Source organism: Phymastichus coffea, unplaced genomic scaffold (genome assembly GCF_024137745.1).
Source record: "Phymastichus coffea isolate CEN01 unplaced genomic scaffold, Cenicafe_Pcof_1.1 PCOF00002, whole genome shotgun sequence".
NCBI classification, from domain to species: Eukaryota; Metazoa; Arthropoda; class Insecta; order Hymenoptera; family Eulophidae; genus Phymastichus; species Phymastichus coffea.
Window position 1 is genome coordinate 5,116,468 of NW_026706813.1, and position 18,359 is coordinate 5,134,826.

Consider the following 18,359-nt stretch of genomic DNA (forward strand, 5'->3'; position numbering starts at 1 on the left):
TCGAAAACGATCGCGGACGATGAGATAGTAGCTGGCAAATTTGCTGTGCTACCCGATTAACGAAAATTCCCGGAACATGTGAGAGAGAGAGAGAGAGAGAGAGAGAGAGAGAGTGAGAATCTAAACACCGGCCTCGTCCACCTGCCCTCAGCTTTTCCGTTGCTCCTTTGTCCCTTGAGCTTCTTCCTGTGTGTGTGTCGGTGTGTGTGTTACTGTTGTTTCCGGTATCGGTGTTGTTGTTTCTGTTGTTGATGTTATTGTTGTTGCTGTTACTGTAGCCGTTGCTATTGTTACTTTTGCTGTAGTTGTTGTATTGTTGCTATTGTTGTTGTGGTTGCTCGTCCGCCTCCTCTCTCTCCAAAACTCAGCCAAACCTCAAAATCTCTCCTTACCCCAAAATCGACACAAAAGTTCGCTTAACAATAGTCGCTCACGCTAAAAACCTCACGCGCACCGGTGTGGGTTTCCAAACGATTGGGTAGCTGGGGGCGACCCAGCCAATTTCTCCTTCTTTCACAGACAAACTCCCGCACACCGGGCGCGAATCCTTAAACTAAAAACGTTGGCGAGGGCGCGGGAAAGCTCAGTTTAATAACGGAAAATCGGTAGTCGGAAGCGGGCGTGACGGCCTATACTAATTCCTAGTACGTACTGCCTCCGAAATCAGGCGGTTGCAATCACGACGCTCTCAGGAAGCTCGATTATGGTCCGCTTAGCAAAAACATAAGTGATGCACATGGTGCACCATATAGCCGTGAGGCTGGCCAGGTCACTTTGTGCAAAAATCTTTTGTCAAAGCGGCGGACAGTAATTGTCTTCCTCAACAGAGAACGGAGACTTCTTAAACGAACTTCGTTGTTTTGGGAGAGGATGTCGTAAACTTCTCTTTCCTGTACGGGCATATGCAAATGCAAATGCTGAAGTACAAAATGCGTCACCGATTGCCCTCGACAAGCAACTAATGCTAGTCGACCCGAAGTGAATGCAATGTGTATTTGAACGAAGACTTGCAATCACAAGTGCGGATGTGTGTACCATCACGTGGTGGGGCTGAAAATGCTGTCTCTGTAAAGAAACAGTAGGCAAAACACACAACGCTTGCCACTAAGGCAAAAGGCCAATCGGCCAAACAAAAATAAACAACACGGACCATGATAACACGTGGTGAGGTGCAGCCCGTAAAAGCCCAAACATTCAACGCGGAGTCTACCACACCCCAAGAGCTCAACTCGAGCACAGAAAAGCCAAAATCCGGGAGTTACTTGAGGGGAAATCTATCGGATTGTGGTACCGCGCGCCCTCTTAGAGGACGGGAGACCGCTCCGGGAACTTGTTGCAGAGGACCAATGGTCCCGGCAATCCGAATTTAATTCGGGTAGATAATAAATTACCCCCTATCGACTGGCAATCGATAGGTGCCACTATGGTGGGTAAAGAGTCGCGGTCGTGGTCATAGCAGCCACCCAAAGTTCTTTGCCTCGAGCTCCTGGAGTAAGGCCCGACACCTTTGTGTGGGAAAACACAATTTGAACGCTAATTTCGAACGCTAAAACGCCTGATTTAAGCTTGGATCTCGGAAATTGATTCGAATGAGTGGCATGACTGGCACAAATATTGAAAACTGCCTGGGGAGTCGCCTTGTCGGCTAGGCGAGACCCCGCCCTTGACCCAAGTCAAAAAATATTAATCGAAAGAGCAGAGATCAATATCAGCGAGTCATAAAAGCCTTCCATAGAAAGCGAAATCCAAGACTCGAGCGAAAATCAGGATACAACTTTCTTTTCGAATAATATTATATATCCCTGCTCACGCTGGTGGGTATCCAGCGTGAGCGGGGATGACCGAAACGCAATGGGGTGACGCGCCATGGCACCTCGAAGCGATGGATCTGTGAGTCGCGGGAGCAACCCCTTAATACAGGTACGCAGGGTGGGATGTTCTTCGAACGCGAACCCAGGAGGGGAGGCTTAGCTGATTGATCGTCTTAGGAATTTCCTCCGGCTGTCCTAGCTGAGTCTCTCTTCTGACATCCCAATTTGGGTTGGCCTCTGCTGGGTAGTGGTACCAGGTCAAGCAAATCTCGTAAAATTTGTATGCTGCGTGCTTCCGACGTAGTAGACGTTGGGGCAACTAGAGTCCCGTCGCGCCCAAACCGAGGGTCAAGCCTTTAGTTCCGCTCTCCTTGAGCGTCGAACCGTGAAAAGATCGGTACTCCTTTCCAGGAGGTCACCGCCTTAGATCAGAAAGGTTCCGACTCGCTGTGTGCGTCAGGGATATCGTAGCAAACTTGACTTCCGGATCTCCAATGTATTTGAAAGCGAAGGTGTGAAAGACAGTGGGCTATGCCAACCTATTGGCGCCCAGAGAGAGGGGTGGTAATGTTTGATTACGCTGCGCCACCCTCCAAGCGGAAAAGTGTGAACAACACACATACACTAACTGCCTCCGAAATCAATGCGAGGGTGCACGCTCAATTTCTTAGTTCTTCTATCTTCTGTCTCCCTCTCTTTACTCTTCTGTCTCTCTTTCTCTCCTCGCTCTTCTCTGCCTGCTGCCTGTGCTCTCTTTCGTTACTCGCCCTAGCACCGCATCTTGGGAGAAAAAAGGCTTGCATGAATGTGTGCTCTCAACGCACACACTCGCAGCCTGATACGGTGCGCGGATCCTGATGAGAGCCTGACGGTAAAAACGATGGTCATACCGCGATTCTCCATCATATAACAAATATTACATAACTCTTCAACGAGTGTGCAAGAGAAGCGAAGAAGTATAGCGGATGCTCTGCATCTGATCGCATCTCGTTTAATAATATATAGGCTAGTTTGTGAATATTATACTCTCACTTATTAGAGTAAATAGTACAATTAAATTCTGTATTTCTTTGCAAAATAATTGATTCTAGAGAACATTATAATTTAGCAACAACAAAAATATACCGTGAAGGGAGTGAGTTTTATGATAAATAAACATGGAAAATACTTCAAGTTAGTTAAATAAATTTATGCTTCTAAACATTTTATAATCGTTTTAGTGATTAGAAATGAATATAGAAAACAAACTTTTTTATGAATCATTATAAGTTAAAAAAGAGTAATGGCTTATTGATTTCTGCAGATAGCCAGAACATAGCTAGCATGTTGGTGGATAGATTAATTTATATCATATAATCAAATCAGAGAAACATTTTTAATTACTGAAATATAACTTGTGAATCACATTTTGTTTATATTATTTTGATAATTTTGATTTAATTTTTTAACTCTTCTTGTTCAAATTCTTTTACTATTATAAGGATTTTCATAAACTGTGATGATCGAAGAGAGTGACAATCAATGATTTTTCTGGCATAAGCGACAAGGGTATGAACTAATATCGTTATATCTCGTCGTTTCATCTAGTAAATACCGTGAGAGAAAAGGGTTATACATATATTTATTGCACACTCACCAAATCGTATTGTACTACTGTGGGCAAAAAGTAAGGTGAATTTTCAATTTAAACTTCGCGGGCTTAACATTTCGGGCTAGTTCTTTTTTTCTTGAGTTGGTAGGACTGCGAATGACATCTGAGACAAATTTCATGTCAATGTCATCATCAGTAATATATTTACGCTTGTGTTTACCAAACGACCAAGAGTGCATGTTTCGATTTTTACAATGTCTGATTTAATTGAGCAAAGAAGTGCCATCAAATTTTGTTTGCGGAATGAAATTTCGGCTGCGGAAACGTTGAGGATGTTGCGGAAGGCCTTTGGTGATTCTACCATGTCGCAGAAAAATGTTTATAAGTGGTACAAAGACTTCAAAGAGGGTCGAGAACGTGTTGATGACTTGGAGCGCTCCGGACGACCATCGACGTCAACAGATGACCAACACGTCAATAAAGTGAAGGAATTAGTGCTCGAAAATCGTCGGTTGACTGTTAGAGACCTTACTGATATGATCGGAATATCAGAAGGATCTGTGAAAACAATTTTGAAAGACCATTTGGGCCTACGAAAAGTCAAATCTCGTTTGGTACCGAAAACGCTCAATTTCTTGCAAAAAATTCGCCAAAAATTCGACGCATATCGTTCCGCAACCACCGTATTCGCCTGATTTGGCTCCGTGTGACGTCTGGCTATTCCCAAAACTCAAGAGACCACTCCGGGGAACGCGTTTCGAGTCGATTGAGGAGATAAGAGCTGAATCGAAGAAGGCGCTGATGGCTATACTGGAAAGGGACTATTTGGCATGTTTCGAGGATTGGAAAAAACGTTGGCATAAGTGTATTTTATCGGGAGGGGATTACTTCGAAGGGGATGACATTGATGTAGAAGAATAAATAAAGATTTTTCATTTTACAAACAAATTCACCTTACTTTTTGCCCACAGTAGTATGTTATCATTATCAAACTGTTTGATAAATAAATACTAATCATTTTTTCAAAAACAGTCACTGATCACAGGATTTGAACATTGGTGTCTCACATAAAAGTATAATACTCTGTATAAGTCCTCTCACTTCGTATTTTGTATTTTGATTATGATTAACATATTCTAAGCTCAAATCTTATTAAAATGCATAAAATACTCACTTAAACTAAGTTTACCACCAAAAATTGTTCGGTCGAATGCATCTTTCCATTTAAATGGAATTTGAAGTTCATTTATCGGAAGTTTTCCCTCTAAACTGCAGATTTGATCATAATATCTGGAACGTACGTTAAGTTATGATTAAATATTTCATTTTTTTCGTCATATATAGCTAGATTGTTGTAAATATTTCTATTTTCTTTATAAATATGTACAAATGTATTCATGAAAAAACATTAATTTCTAGGGATAAACTTTATATTTACGTAAGCACTTTATGTTCAAATAATGAATTAATTAATGTGGCTAAAAGCACTATATTTCTATTACGTTTCGATAACACAGGCCAACACGTCTCAAACCCACAGACTAGATCTGAAATATCGTTTAAGCAGAGAGAGATTTCACCTCAAAATAATCTTCGTTAAAAAATAAAATATAATTCCAAGTACCTTAACCAAAGTACGCTGTAACCTGCAATGCAATAACTCCCGATTGCTACATCTCAAGTTCCTTAACCAAAGAATTCTATACCCTGGTAGGTAATAACCTCAGTCTGCTACACCCAAAGTATCTTAACCCAAGATCCCTGTACCCTGTAATAACCCCCGACCACTAAATCCCAAGTTTCTAAACCTACTAATCCTGTACTCTACTAGGTTTACCACTATTATCTTTCAGCAAAACTTTCCTCTGCTTAAACGACATTTACGAAAATGAAAACTTATCATACTTCAATATGTCATATCTCTGTTGAAAAAAAATGGTATTGAAAAAAAATAAGGAGTATTATTTAAATCGTAAGAGTTGTTCTAAGATGCCGTTGTTAAATTTGTTAAAGAATATTTTTTTATAAAGTTACAGGGGTTGGAAAACAGCAAAAAACGTATTTTTAATGTATTTTGGTTAGGATACCTCGAAAACTAAGGGCGATAAAGCAATTCTGACCTTAGATTCGAATTCAACGCATGAAATTTTTTTGGTATATGAAGTATCCTGTCTGGTCTCTGAGTTCGGACTTTTTTCAAACTTTGTCGGCCTGTGTAATTGATATATTGGTCTATTTTCTATAATAATCCATACAGAATCTCATTCTAGTAGTTATCAATAAATTTTCTATAATTTTATCAGAGTAATCATGATTAGGTCGAAGGGTAATGTAACTAATATATTTTTAAAAACATTATACTCAATAAATTTTAAGATTTCTTAGAATATTATAATTTTTTGTTATTCTTGATTTATTGTTCGTACAGGATTACTTCGATAATTGACCAAAAATGATTCTTAAACGCATATTAAACTTTATGAGATACCGCAGGATAGGTACCTGTCACGAATGCATATTAAAAAGATGATTTGTTATTACAGTATAATACCAAATTGGCCGATATCACCATTGGTGGTTCTTAAGTTAATGTGTTGTTACACACTTACGCTTGGTTTATTCTGTTAAGGTACCACAAACGTCAAGATGCACCAAGCAGTCGGAAGACAGAAACGAGAGAGGGAAGAAGTGGAAGTGACGATAAAGAGTTAACCTTGTTTACTTTCGAAAATAAACATGAGAAGGAGAGAGAGAGAAAGAAGTAAGGAGAAGAATAGGTGTGCAAGAGTGTGAAATATCGGCAACAGTTAGGCATTCTTTCCAATCCATGCACTTATCATACTGATTACTCACACAGCACCCACACATTCACCATACTCAAGGTTGTAACGGGGGGATAAATCTGCAAAATGAGAAATTTATTTAAGAACAAACTCCCACGATGCAGAGCAAACCGCCGCTCCGTTAACACGTATGTTAATACGTGTATTCGCCTTAACGTCAGCTGACTTAACTTAGTTGTCTTCGATCAAGCAGAGTTGAATTCACCTTAAGTCACGTGCCTTGTGACATACGATGAGTTTTAAGTGTAAGCGACTTTACTCCTAATCCACTTGATCCCCTAGCTATAATAGGATTAAAACCTAAGCTTTTTCTAATTGTTTAAACTACTAGGAAAAATTATATGACGAAATCGGCGAATAAGTTTAATAGATTTTATTAATAAAAATCTCTACAGTCTTTGTCGGGCCGAAAGACTGACGCACGCGAATAGGATTTACAATTAAATAACTTGTGGTGAGAAAGAGAGAGAGAGAAGATACGAATATTGGCGCGATCTAACGCTCGACGCGAATACAAAAAATTAACGCTAACACCGTTGGACAAAATATCAAATGTATTTTGTCACGCGATAATTAAGGGAGGTGCACCTACCCTGCGGTGCAATTACGGTGATCAGCCGTAATTGTTGAAGCAAATTAAAGGTGCTCCTCAGATCCGAATCAGCTATGCTGCCTCGTTCGCAAATCTGCTGTATAATTGCTGTCACTTTTGCTGCTGCTTCCGTGATGCTGCTACTGTTGCTGTTTCCTCGCTCACCCTTGTACACGTATCCAAAATCCAAGTAAACTATTTATTGGCAAATCGGTGAAACACTGTGCTAAACTATTTTGGCGGTACTACACACGTAACAGCTGAGACGTAACTGCTAATTCAAAAGATCGCGCGCCCCCTCTCTCTCTCAATACTTAGAACTAACGCGCGAAAATCAGAATCGCGAACGGTTCGATTAATTGAATCGACTACCGTTGCAAGGTATGTATATTATTTATAAGTGAACGCATGCAGCATTCAACCCAGAGACACTCAGCTGTCGGTGAGGCAGAAGATGCTCCTTGCGAATCATTATGTCGTACGCGAGCCAGCGAGAGGTCGAGCCTCCTGACATTGTTAAGCTCCAGAACTCAACAGACACGTTTCCAATACGTAATTACGACTGCATCCACCAGCTTCTTTCTCTATCTCTTTCTTCCCTATAAACATGTGTGGGTGGCACTACGTTCATGTAGATTAGTATGTACGATAATATGACGACTGACCTGTAATATTATAAAATTTATTTCAATGCATTCAAATTTTGAGATAAATTCTAGTTTAGGTAGTTTTTAGTTTAGTTTAAGAATGTTGAATGTAAAAGAAGGAATTATATCATACAAGAGTTAGTATGTGAATTAACATATTAGTTTGACGTAACTCTAATCTCGAGTCATTTTTCTCTTAAATAACGTAACTATTTACAAACTTACTTTTGACAATTTTATCATATAGTACAGTCAGGTTAAATGATAACAACGGCTAATCCAAATTATAGCATTTAAATGAATGATAAGAATTGATCAGTTGATTATTACTCATGTAAAAGAAGAGTTAGTTTATCGAATTAAAACTTCAGCCTATGACTCTGTTTATTAATTATTTTTACGCGGGGAAGGAAGACACCGATGCTCTAGAAATTAAGTGGCCTGACGGGTATGCAATTGACGATGCATGAATGTGTGTTTCATTTTTTATTGCTTTCTTAAATTTACTTTAAAATATACTAGTTGAAAAAATTAAAGGATCAAAAAAAAAATTCCAAATTTTTTGACGTTTTTTAACTGGCTGTATTTGCCTTAAAAATGGTCGTACTGGAATTAAAAAAAAAGAATTTTCAAGTTTGAAGTTTCTAGTTTTGAAATCTCATAATCAAAAAATTTTTCAAGGAACATGTTTTGCTAATCCTCATGAATACCAAAAAAATTTTATTATAAAATTTTATTATAAAATTTTTTTAGTTTTTTTTTTTAGTCTATGAACTTGGAAAAAATTTTTCTAACTCAGCCACTATATGGATCGGATAACTTGTTTCTTCAGCTTTAATTTGCATTTTTGAAAAGTTCAATACCACCACCTCTTGCTGAGATATCGAACTTTGAATGGAAAAGGATCTTTTTGTCTTTAACCGTCAATATCTTAGCAACCGCTGATTGCACAAAAAATGAAGGTAGGTTTTGGAATCTTGAATAAATTTCCCAAAAAACTGTAGTACTGTTTTTGAAAAAAAAATTTTTTTTCATTCTATACTGTAACGGTCCAGTCTGATTTGTCTCTTATTTCCTTCTGCAAAATAGCTACCCGTCATACACAAGACAATCAAAGAAAAGCGGTAATGGAGCAAAGGCGCTTTTCTCACGTATATGCAAATGTGTTAGGGCAACTCTGCGAAAATATTACCATATAAGGAGCGTGACGTCACGACCATGGGAAAATTTATTGTTTACAATAGAAAATCGACAAGTATAAAGTTTTTCGAATAAACTAAAGTATTTTTTAGTCAATTTTGATGCGCTGATCCTGAATTTGATGTTGTTATAACTCTCAAGTCGATATTTGTTAGTCAAATTTAATCTACAAGTTAATATTGTTAGTTATTTTGCAATAAACAATTATATTGTTCATTCGAGTATGCGATTACGACCTCGACGTATTGAAACAGAAAAGCAAGAATTTGACACATTGATAACTAATTATTCACTAAGTTATCAATAAATAAAAAATTTATAATTTTTTTAAACAATTAAAATTGCACTGTTAGATAGCGAATCGATCGTACGTATCTGTAAAATTAATGATTATGATTGTAACTAATTTGCTGATTTTTAAATCCTTAAAAAAGAAATTTGCAAATCCGTTTTTTATTATTATTCAAAATTAGATAGCTACATTAATCATTTTTAACTTGAATAACGTTCCTCTAATTACAAGCGATTTTTTCATGTAAAATCTTTCCATAAATTTATTGTAAAATTGGCGTAATTTAATCATTGAATTGTATAACTTATAACTTTAGAAGGCGATTTTTCGTCGAGAAGCGATTTATGTTAAAAAATTCATCTTTTCATATTTAATTTTTTAAATCATAAGATTGCAATTTCAATCGAGCCATTTTGCGACAAAACATGTGCAAATTTTGTATCAATTTCGAAAATAGCGTTGTAGGGGCTACCAAGCGTAGAAAGGAGCCCAATTCGCAAGTATAAATTCGCTCGTCGCTGCGGCAAGAGGACTCACTATCCTACCTTGTTTAGCAGCGCGAGCACTGTTAGAGAAATAAAGCCTCAGCAATTTCCTGAGATAAATTTCTTATTCAGTGGTTAGCCTGCTAAACTCCTATCCTATAGATATCTAAGCGCTCAACTCATGAGACTATCTCTCTCATGAGAAAAAAGCAGCCTTAGATATCTTCCTACCTAATATACATTTACTGTTGAGAAATTAAGTTGAGTAGTGGTTGCGGCGCTGTCGGGCCTCTCCCCGATAGATGCGATCACTCTCAATTGCATTTCGAGACAATTCATCGAGTTAGAAAGCCTTGTGGCTTGCTACTCGAAAGATTTTGATATATCTTTTAGATTATACGCGTGTCAACTTCTTGCTTTTCTCGGAGACGCGATTGCGAATTCAATACAAAGAGTCCGAACTATTGTTTTGTTAACGCGAGATAGGCTCGAACGTTACAATACATTAATTTGAAAAACCAATAAAAAAAGGGTATCTGGTGGCTTTTGGGATAATCAAGCGCAAATTTGGAACTATCGAGAAAACCGGAAATGTTAAGTGTGTCTTTTACAGTTCAATATGCCCACAAAAACCCCACAAAGTTTCAATTTAATCGATTTTTTTTTGTTTTATTTAATCGAATTTTTGAAAAAAAATATAGTATCACAATTTTGACTTTAAATCATCATAATCTTGAAAAAAAAAAGGCAAAAAAAATTTTTTATTTAATTTTGAAACATTTTTTTAATGACTCCAAAAAGTTGTGAACAAAAACTACCGCCGGCATCAGCATTACCCGAAGCGTACCACATGGAGGTTGCCCGGTCGGATTTACGATCATAAAAGATCATAATCTTTGCTCTTTTTAACGCGATTCTGTTGTTGCATTTCATGATTTTCCTGATTTGTAAACTTCAACTGAATTAAAATTTTAATTAAATTTTAAATAAAGTTGATATACCCAATCGAATTTCGGACTCGCTTTTCAGAAATTGCTTATCATTAATTTTCGTGAACTCTTACAATGCTAAAAAAAAACAGTTTTTTTTTCAAAACCACTCCTTTTGCATTACAAAAAAAAATTCATAAATTTACAAAAATCAAAAATTCATTTTGATTTTCGATCATGGTTAGACGGCATTTATCAGAACCGGAGGTTTCTCGTTTGATCACCCTGCTTGAAGAAGTTTACAGTCAACGTGATGTTGCTAACCAGATGGGTGTTAGTCAATCCGTCGTATCTCGAACGTATGCGCGATACCGGGAGACAAACCAATACAATCGTCGCCTTGGACAAGGTTGCCATCGTGTCACTACTGTTCGCGATGATAGGGCGATTGTCCGACAAGTTCGACGTGAACCTTTCATCAATGCGAATATCGTGGCAAGAAATTTCCCAAATCGGGTACAACAGCGACAAAGACATCGACAGCGGCATCAAGTGCGAAATATTTCTTCCCGAACAGCTAGTTTATGCGTTGTTTCACACTTTTCCGATTTGAGGGTGGTATAGCGTAATCAAGACATTGCCACCCCTCTCTCTGGGCGCCAATAAGTTGGCACAGCCCACTGTCTTTCACCCCTTCGCTTTCAAATATATTGGGGATCCGGAAGTCAAGTTTGCTACGACATCCCTGGCGCACTCAGTGAGTCGGAACCTTTTTGATCTAAGGCGGCGACCTCCTCGAAAGAAGTACCGATCTTTTCACGGTTCGACGCTCAAGGAGAGCGGAACTAAAGGCTTGACCCTCGGTTTGGGCGCGACGGGACTCTAGTTGCCCCAACATCTACTGCGTCGGAAGCACGCAGCATACAAATCTTACGAGATTTGCTTGACCTGGTACCACTACCCCGCAGAGGCCAACCCAAATTGGGATGTCAGAGGAGAGACTCAGCCAGGACAGCCAGAGGAAGATTCCTTAGACGATCAACCAACTAAGCCTCCCTCCTGGGCTCGCGTTCAAAATACATCCCACCCTGCGTTCCTGTATTAAGGGATTTCTCCCACGACTCACAGGTCCATCGCTTCGACGTGCCGGGGCATGTCTCCCCATTGCGTTTCGGTCAGACCCGCTCACGCTGGTGGGTATCCGTCATTCGAAAGGTTGTTTTTACCCCGTTCCGTCCCAAAGTCAGATCTTTCAAAACTCTGTCGTTGGGTCAAAACGGGGTTCATCGCGTTCAAGTTCGACATTTTTTATCGTGGTCGCTATCCACGGCCTTTATTGCTTGGCAAGCTTAGCCAGAGCCGCCTTTTGGCCACCCTTCTGGGTGTTCACCGCGTCACCCCGTTGAGGCGGAGCAGTTGGCACTTGTGAGATCTGCCGTTCAAAGAGACCTCGCTTTAAAACGCGGTTCTTCCCGAACAGTAATCAACCGTCTTCGCGAAATTGGGTTAAATGCACGACATCCTAATCGTGTACCACTTTTGAATGCGAGACATCGCCGAACACGCTTAGCATATGCTAATGCACATCGGGCTTGGACATTAAGACAATGGGGAAATGTTTTATTCACTGACGAGTTCCGTTTTCGCCAGAATTTTGTTAGTCCGATTGTTGCCTACGGCCGTGGATCAGTCATGGTTTGGGCAGTATTTCACGAAATTGGAGAACACCTCTGCTGATTGTACACGAAAACTTAACAGCTCAGCGCTACATTAACCAAATATTGAGACCGATTGTACTGCGCAGACAACATCATAGGACGTTTATTCTAATGCAAGATAACGCACGTCCACATATAGCGAACATCCCCAGACGCTTTTTAGAACGACATGACATGACATTGCTGCGGCACCCACCAATGAGTCCAGACCTCAACCCCATCGAGCATGTTTGGGACATAATGGGTCGTCGTTTGCGCAGAGAGTATCCAAATTTGTACAACTTGGCCGCATTAGAGCGTGCACTTCTGCAAATTTGGAACACCATTCCACAACCCCAGATTGCCCGCTACATTAATATGACTGAACGCTTGGCAGCCGTTATTCAGAACAGGGAACCGTTATTAAGAGAATTGAAATGCTTTTTTTGAAAAATTTTTTTTCCTCATCACACACATACACACACACACACACACATTCTTAGGAGAATGAGTTTAGAATTATTAACTACGGAGGAACTGACGAGCCTCCGGGTCTCATTTCTCCTAAAAAAACACACACATGAAGCGTATATCCGACCGGGCAACCTCCATGTGGTACGCTTCGGGTAATGCTGATGCCGGCGGTAGTTTTTGTTCAAAATTTTTTGGAGTCATTAAAAAAAAATGTTTCAAAATTAAAAACAAAAAAAATTTTTTTTGCCTTTTTTTTCAAGATTATGATGATTTAAAGTCAAAATTGTGATACTATATTTTTTTTCAAAAATTCGATTAAATAAAACAAAAAAAAATCGATTAAATTGAAACTTTGTGGGGTTTTTGTGGGCATATTGAACTGTAAAAGACACGCTTAATATTTCTGGTTTTCTCGATAGTTCCAAATTAGTGCTTGATTATCCCAAAAGCCAGCAAATACCCGTTTTATTATTGATTTTTCAAATTAAGGTATTGAATAAAAAAAAATTTTTTTTTTTCAAAAACAGTACTACAGTTTTTTGGGAAATGTATTCTAAATTTCAAAACCTACTTTCATTTTTTGTGAAATCAGCGGTTGCTATGATATTGACGGTTAAAGACAAAAAGATCCTTTTCCATTCAAAGTTCAATATCTCAGCAAGAGGTGGTGGTATTGAACTTTTCAAAAATGCAAATTAAAGCTAAATAAACAAGTTATCCGATCAATACAGTGGCTGAGTTAGAAAAATTTTTTCCAAATTCGGAGACTAAAAAAAAAACTAAAAAAATTTTATAAAAAATTTTTTTTGGTATTAATCAGGATTAGCAGAACATGTTGCTTGAAAAATTTTTTGATTATGAGATCTCAAAACTAGAAACTTCAAACTTGAAAACGTTTTTTTTTTAATTACAGTACGATCATTTTCAAAGGAAATACAGCCAGTTAAAAAGCGTCAAAAAAATTTTTTTTGATCCATTAATTTTTTCCACTAGTGTATTTAACCCATTAACCCGTTTCAGCCGAAAACGCCACTCACGTTACCCTGGTATTTGAGAGCTTATAACTGACGTTAAAATTACCAAAAAAAATTGAAAGAGCTATATTCTGAAAGTTTAAGACCTGCTCTTTCCGATGATGCTCATCTCAATTTTCCAAAAAATTTTTTACTATTGCAAAATGCAGTTTTAAAAAAAAATCATGATTTTTTCACTCCTTTTTTTTTTTAAATCGAGTTTTCAAAAGGTTTCTCCAGTGGAATCGACCCGGAACCTCTGTGACTGGTGGAATAAATGTCTGAATATTAAGGTCTCATCGTTTTCGGATCGATTTTTCACCTGGGGAGTTTCAAAATGGCGCCTCGATTGCAAAATTTTTGTAAATATGTTTATGAATTTTTAACTTAACAACTATGGGGTTATGGAAAAATTGCCAAAGAAGAAAATGTTCTTAGAATTACTCAAAGAATGCACCTAAATTTTTTCAAAAGATTTCAAGAAAATTTTTTTATTTTTGCAAACTGTAAATTTATGCAAAATTCAAAAGTTGCTCAAAAAATCCAAAATAATTCCCACGTATTCTACAGTTTATTCTAAGAATATTTTATTCTTATAAATTTTTTTGTATGTGCATTTCTTGTGAAAATTTTCCCATTAGTATCAATGTGGTATCAAAGTGCATATTTCGCCTGTTCGCCGTAAAATGCATTTTTTTACGTTGCCCAACTATCACCATCGTGGAGGTCGACGAATATAGATAGTCTCTTTTTTTTTTACATTTTAGTTATTTTTATATTTTTTTTGTATTTTTGTTTTTTTTTTTAATTATTTATGATTACTTTAGAGAAAAAAATTATTTCGCTTGATGCAAAAGAGGAAAACAGTGCAAGCAATAGTACTTGTCGCAATCAATGCAAAATCTGCTAGTTCGTTGACGACACTCCTTGTAGTTACATACTGCTCTAGTTCTAGTTTCATACTGATAAGATTGGAAATCGCCCAATTTAGAATTGGATAAATACACTCTACTGATTTCTTTACATAAATATTTTGTTGTAACATGTTTAGTTTTGTCGGTATTGCAAATGTTCCAAAGTGTTAAAACATTTGTAACTGAAGCTTGAAGGATACGCGAGAAAATTTTGAATGTCCATTTTTTTGAGCTAATACTTGGGCAAGCTTTTTTACATAGAAAATCGTGCAAGTCTACGCCTCCCATAAATTTGTTGTACAGTGAGAAGGCAAAAGGAAACCCTATTTCTATTCTATCTTTAGCAGTTCGTGAATACCTTTTTATTGGTTTTGATAGGTGTAACACCAACTGCTGTAGATAAAACAGATACTTCTTTGGAGTCAATTACAGTAATAAAGTTCATACCACTGTTTGTGTCATGATCCACTTTGAATGTTCCTCGCGGAGCTTTTTTTTCAAAAGTATGCTTTACTTTCACTCTATCCTTGCGTACAGTTCCTGTCGATCGCAATCCATATTTGCCCAAGTGTACAATTAAATCAGGACTAGTGAAATAATTATCGAAATAGAGGTGATAGTCTAAGCTTTCTTTTTGAAATGCCAAGTAAAAGAGGATTGATCATTTGTACAACTACTCTGGATCCAAGTGGACATGATGCTAAATTTATTCCAATGCTAGTATCATTTTTACCACAGCAAATGTCCATATTGAACAAATACCCATTTGCTCCACACAATCCCCAGAGCTTTAGTCCATATCTGTCAGGCTTGCAAGGTAAATATTGTTTTAGGCAAGTACGTCCAAAAAATCTGACCATCATTCCATCTACAGAAAGAGCTGTCATAAAAAAGCCAAATTGTTGAATATTTGTTTTGAATATAGTAGATTTAATATTTCTCGAACTTTCCAAGCTTTGTCATGGTCATTTTTATCTTTAGGTTTATAATATTTCATTTTTGTTTTTATTTCACAAAACCTATCACGACTCATTGCTAAAGAAACTACAGAGCACTTCACAAGAGGGTCAGTTTCCCAATACTCCCTTAGCTCATTTCGTATGTAGTACGAAGATAGCAGTAATATTCCCACAAAAGTATTAAGTTCTTGTACGGATAAATCCAATCCATTTGCTTCGCTAGCTTCAATGATATAATTTTTTATTTCTTTAGAGAAAAAAAGTTCAAATAACTGCACAGGTGACATTGAACATATTTTTTTCTTTACAGAATCACTCAACAGTAATTCATTCTCTACATTTCCAGGGCATACTTTTTCTGAATTACACCATGAAAATTCATGATCTGGTTCTAGTTTTTTTTGAACTGCTGAATAGTTATGAAAAGTAGATCTGTATGAAATGTTTGGTTTTGGGATTTCTTCTTCCAAATTTTCATCATCTGAGTCATATTCTCCTTCAGAACCTGAGTTGTCTGGATCAGGTATAACCACGAACTCATCATTCTCTTCCGAATCTTCATCTGAATCGTCATACTCACGAGCTGTTTCAGATTCTGTGGTTTTTGAAATTTCTGATGCTTTTCTCTTTGGCATTTTTTATTAATAATCTGTCATCTATGTATGATAAACCTAAGGGACTATTATAGTTTCAAAAGCCCACACTTATCTTGTGAATCCAATAACAAGATAAAACGTCTGCATTAATGAAGAGAAAATGCTGCTACAAATTCTCTTACACAAATCGAGCGAAAAATTGGAAATTTCGCAAACTACCGGAAATAATACAGAATCGCTCTGTATAAGAACGCTTCATAGGTCAGACCTATTTCATAAATAATTGTTCAGTTAAAATGTAAAGAATATCGAAAGACAATCTGCAGCACATTTATATTGCATAAAAATAAAAAATCTTATTTCAAATGTAAACGTAGTCAACTGACTTGGATTTAGTTATCTCGGGAACAAGAAACAAAAACTTGAAATAAAGTTGATTTAAAAAAATTTTTTATTCAAAAACTATTATATTTACAAAGAAATCGACAAGAATAAAATATTCTTAGAATAAACTGTAGAATACGTGGGAATTATTTTGGATTTTTTGAGCAACTTTTGAATTTGAGCAAATTTTGAAACAGCTCGTGAGTATGACGATTCAGATGTAGATTCCGAAGAGAATGATGAGTTCGTGGTTATACCTGATCCAGACAACTCAGGTTCTGAAGGAGAATATGACTCAGATGATGAGAATTTGGAAGAAGAAATCCCAAAACCAAACATTTCATACAGATCTACTTTTCATAACTATTCAGCAGTTCAAAAAAAATTAGAACCAGATCATGAATTTTCATGGTGTAATTCAGAAAAAGTATGCCCTGGAAATGTAGAGAATGAATTACTGTTGAGTAATTCTGTAAAGAAAAAAATATGTTCAATGTCACCTGTGCAGTTATTTGAACTTTTTTTCTCTAAAGAAATAAAAAATTATATCATTGAAGCTAGCGAAGCAAATGGATTGGATTTATCCGTACAAGAACTTAATACTTTTGTGGGAATATTACTGCTATCTTCGTACTACATACGAAATGAGCTAAGGGAGTATTGGGAAACTGACCCTCTTGTGAAGTGCTCTGTAGTTTCTTCAGCAATGAGTCGTGATAGGTTTTGTGAAATAAAAACAAAAATAAAATATTCTAAACCTAAAGATAAAAATGACCATGACAAAGCTTGGAAAGTTCGGGAAATATTAAATCTATTCAAAACAAATATTCAAAAATTTGGCTTTTTTATGACAGCTCTTTCTGTAGATGGAATGATGGTCAGATTTTTTGGACGTACTTGCCTAAAACAATATTTACCTTGCAAGCCTGACAGATATGGACTAAAGCTCTGGGGATTGTGTGGAGCAAATGGGTATTTGTTCAATATGGACATTTGCTGTGGTAAAAATGATACTAGCATTGGAATAAATTTAGCATCATGTCCACTTGGATCCAGAGTAGTTGTACAAATGATCAATCCTTTTTTACTTGGTATTTCAAAAAGAAAGCTTAGACTATCACCTCTATTTCGATAATTATTTCACTGGTTCTGATTTAATTGTACACTTGGGCAAATATGGATTGCGATCGACGGGAACTGTACGCAAGGATAGAGTGAAAGTAAAGCATACTTTTGAAAAAAAAGCTCCGCGAGGAACATTCAAAGTGGATCATGACACAAACAGTGGTATGAACTTTATTACTGTAATTGACTCCAAAGAAGTATCTGTTTTATCTACAGCAGTTGGTGTTACACCTATAAAACCAATAAAAAGGTATTCACGAACTGCTAAAGATAGAATAGAAATAGGATTTCCTTTTGCCTTCTCACTGTACAACAAATTTATGGGAGGCGTAGACTTGCACGATTTTCTATGTAAAAAAGCTTGCCCAAGTATTAGCTCAAAAAAATGGACATTCAAAATTTTCTCGCGTATCCTTCAAGCTTCAGTTACAAATGTTTTAACACTTTGGAACATTTGCAATACCGACAAAACTAAACATGTTACAACAAAATATTTATGTAAAGAAATCAGTAGAGTGTATTTATCCAATTCTAAATTGGGCGATTTCCAATCTCATCAGTATGAAACTAGAACTAGAGCAGTATGTAACTACAAGGAGTGTCGTCAACGAACTAGCAGATTTTGCATTGATTGCGACAAGTACTATTGCTTGCACTGTTTTCCTCTTTTGCATCAAGCGAAATAATTTTTTTCTCTAAAGTAATCATAAATAATTAAAAAAAAAAACAAAAATACAAAAAAAATATAAAAATAACTAAAATGTAAAAAAAAAAGAGACTATCTATATTCGTCGACCTCCACGATGG

At 36.9% G+C, this 18,359-nt stretch overlaps 1 protein-coding gene across 5 annotated transcripts in view; it reads right to left on the reverse strand.

The window, feature by feature from the left end:
* Window positions 1–18,359, reverse strand: part of LOC131663161 (apoptosis-linked gene 2-interacting protein X 1) — a 1,103,979-nt gene that overhangs the window by 979,105 nt on the left and 106,515 nt on the right. For 4 of the 5 annotated variants that reach the window (XM_058933370.1, XM_058933362.1, XM_058933344.1 and 1 more), the window contains exon 3: window positions 4,577–4,692. The exons of the other annotated variant lie outside the window; for it this stretch is intronic. In XM_058933370.1, coding sequence (XP_058789353.1) covers window positions 4,577–4,692 — 116 coding nt within the window. The remainder of the gene's footprint in view (window positions 1–4,576; window positions 4,693–18,359) is intronic. 5 annotated transcript variants of the gene reach the window in all.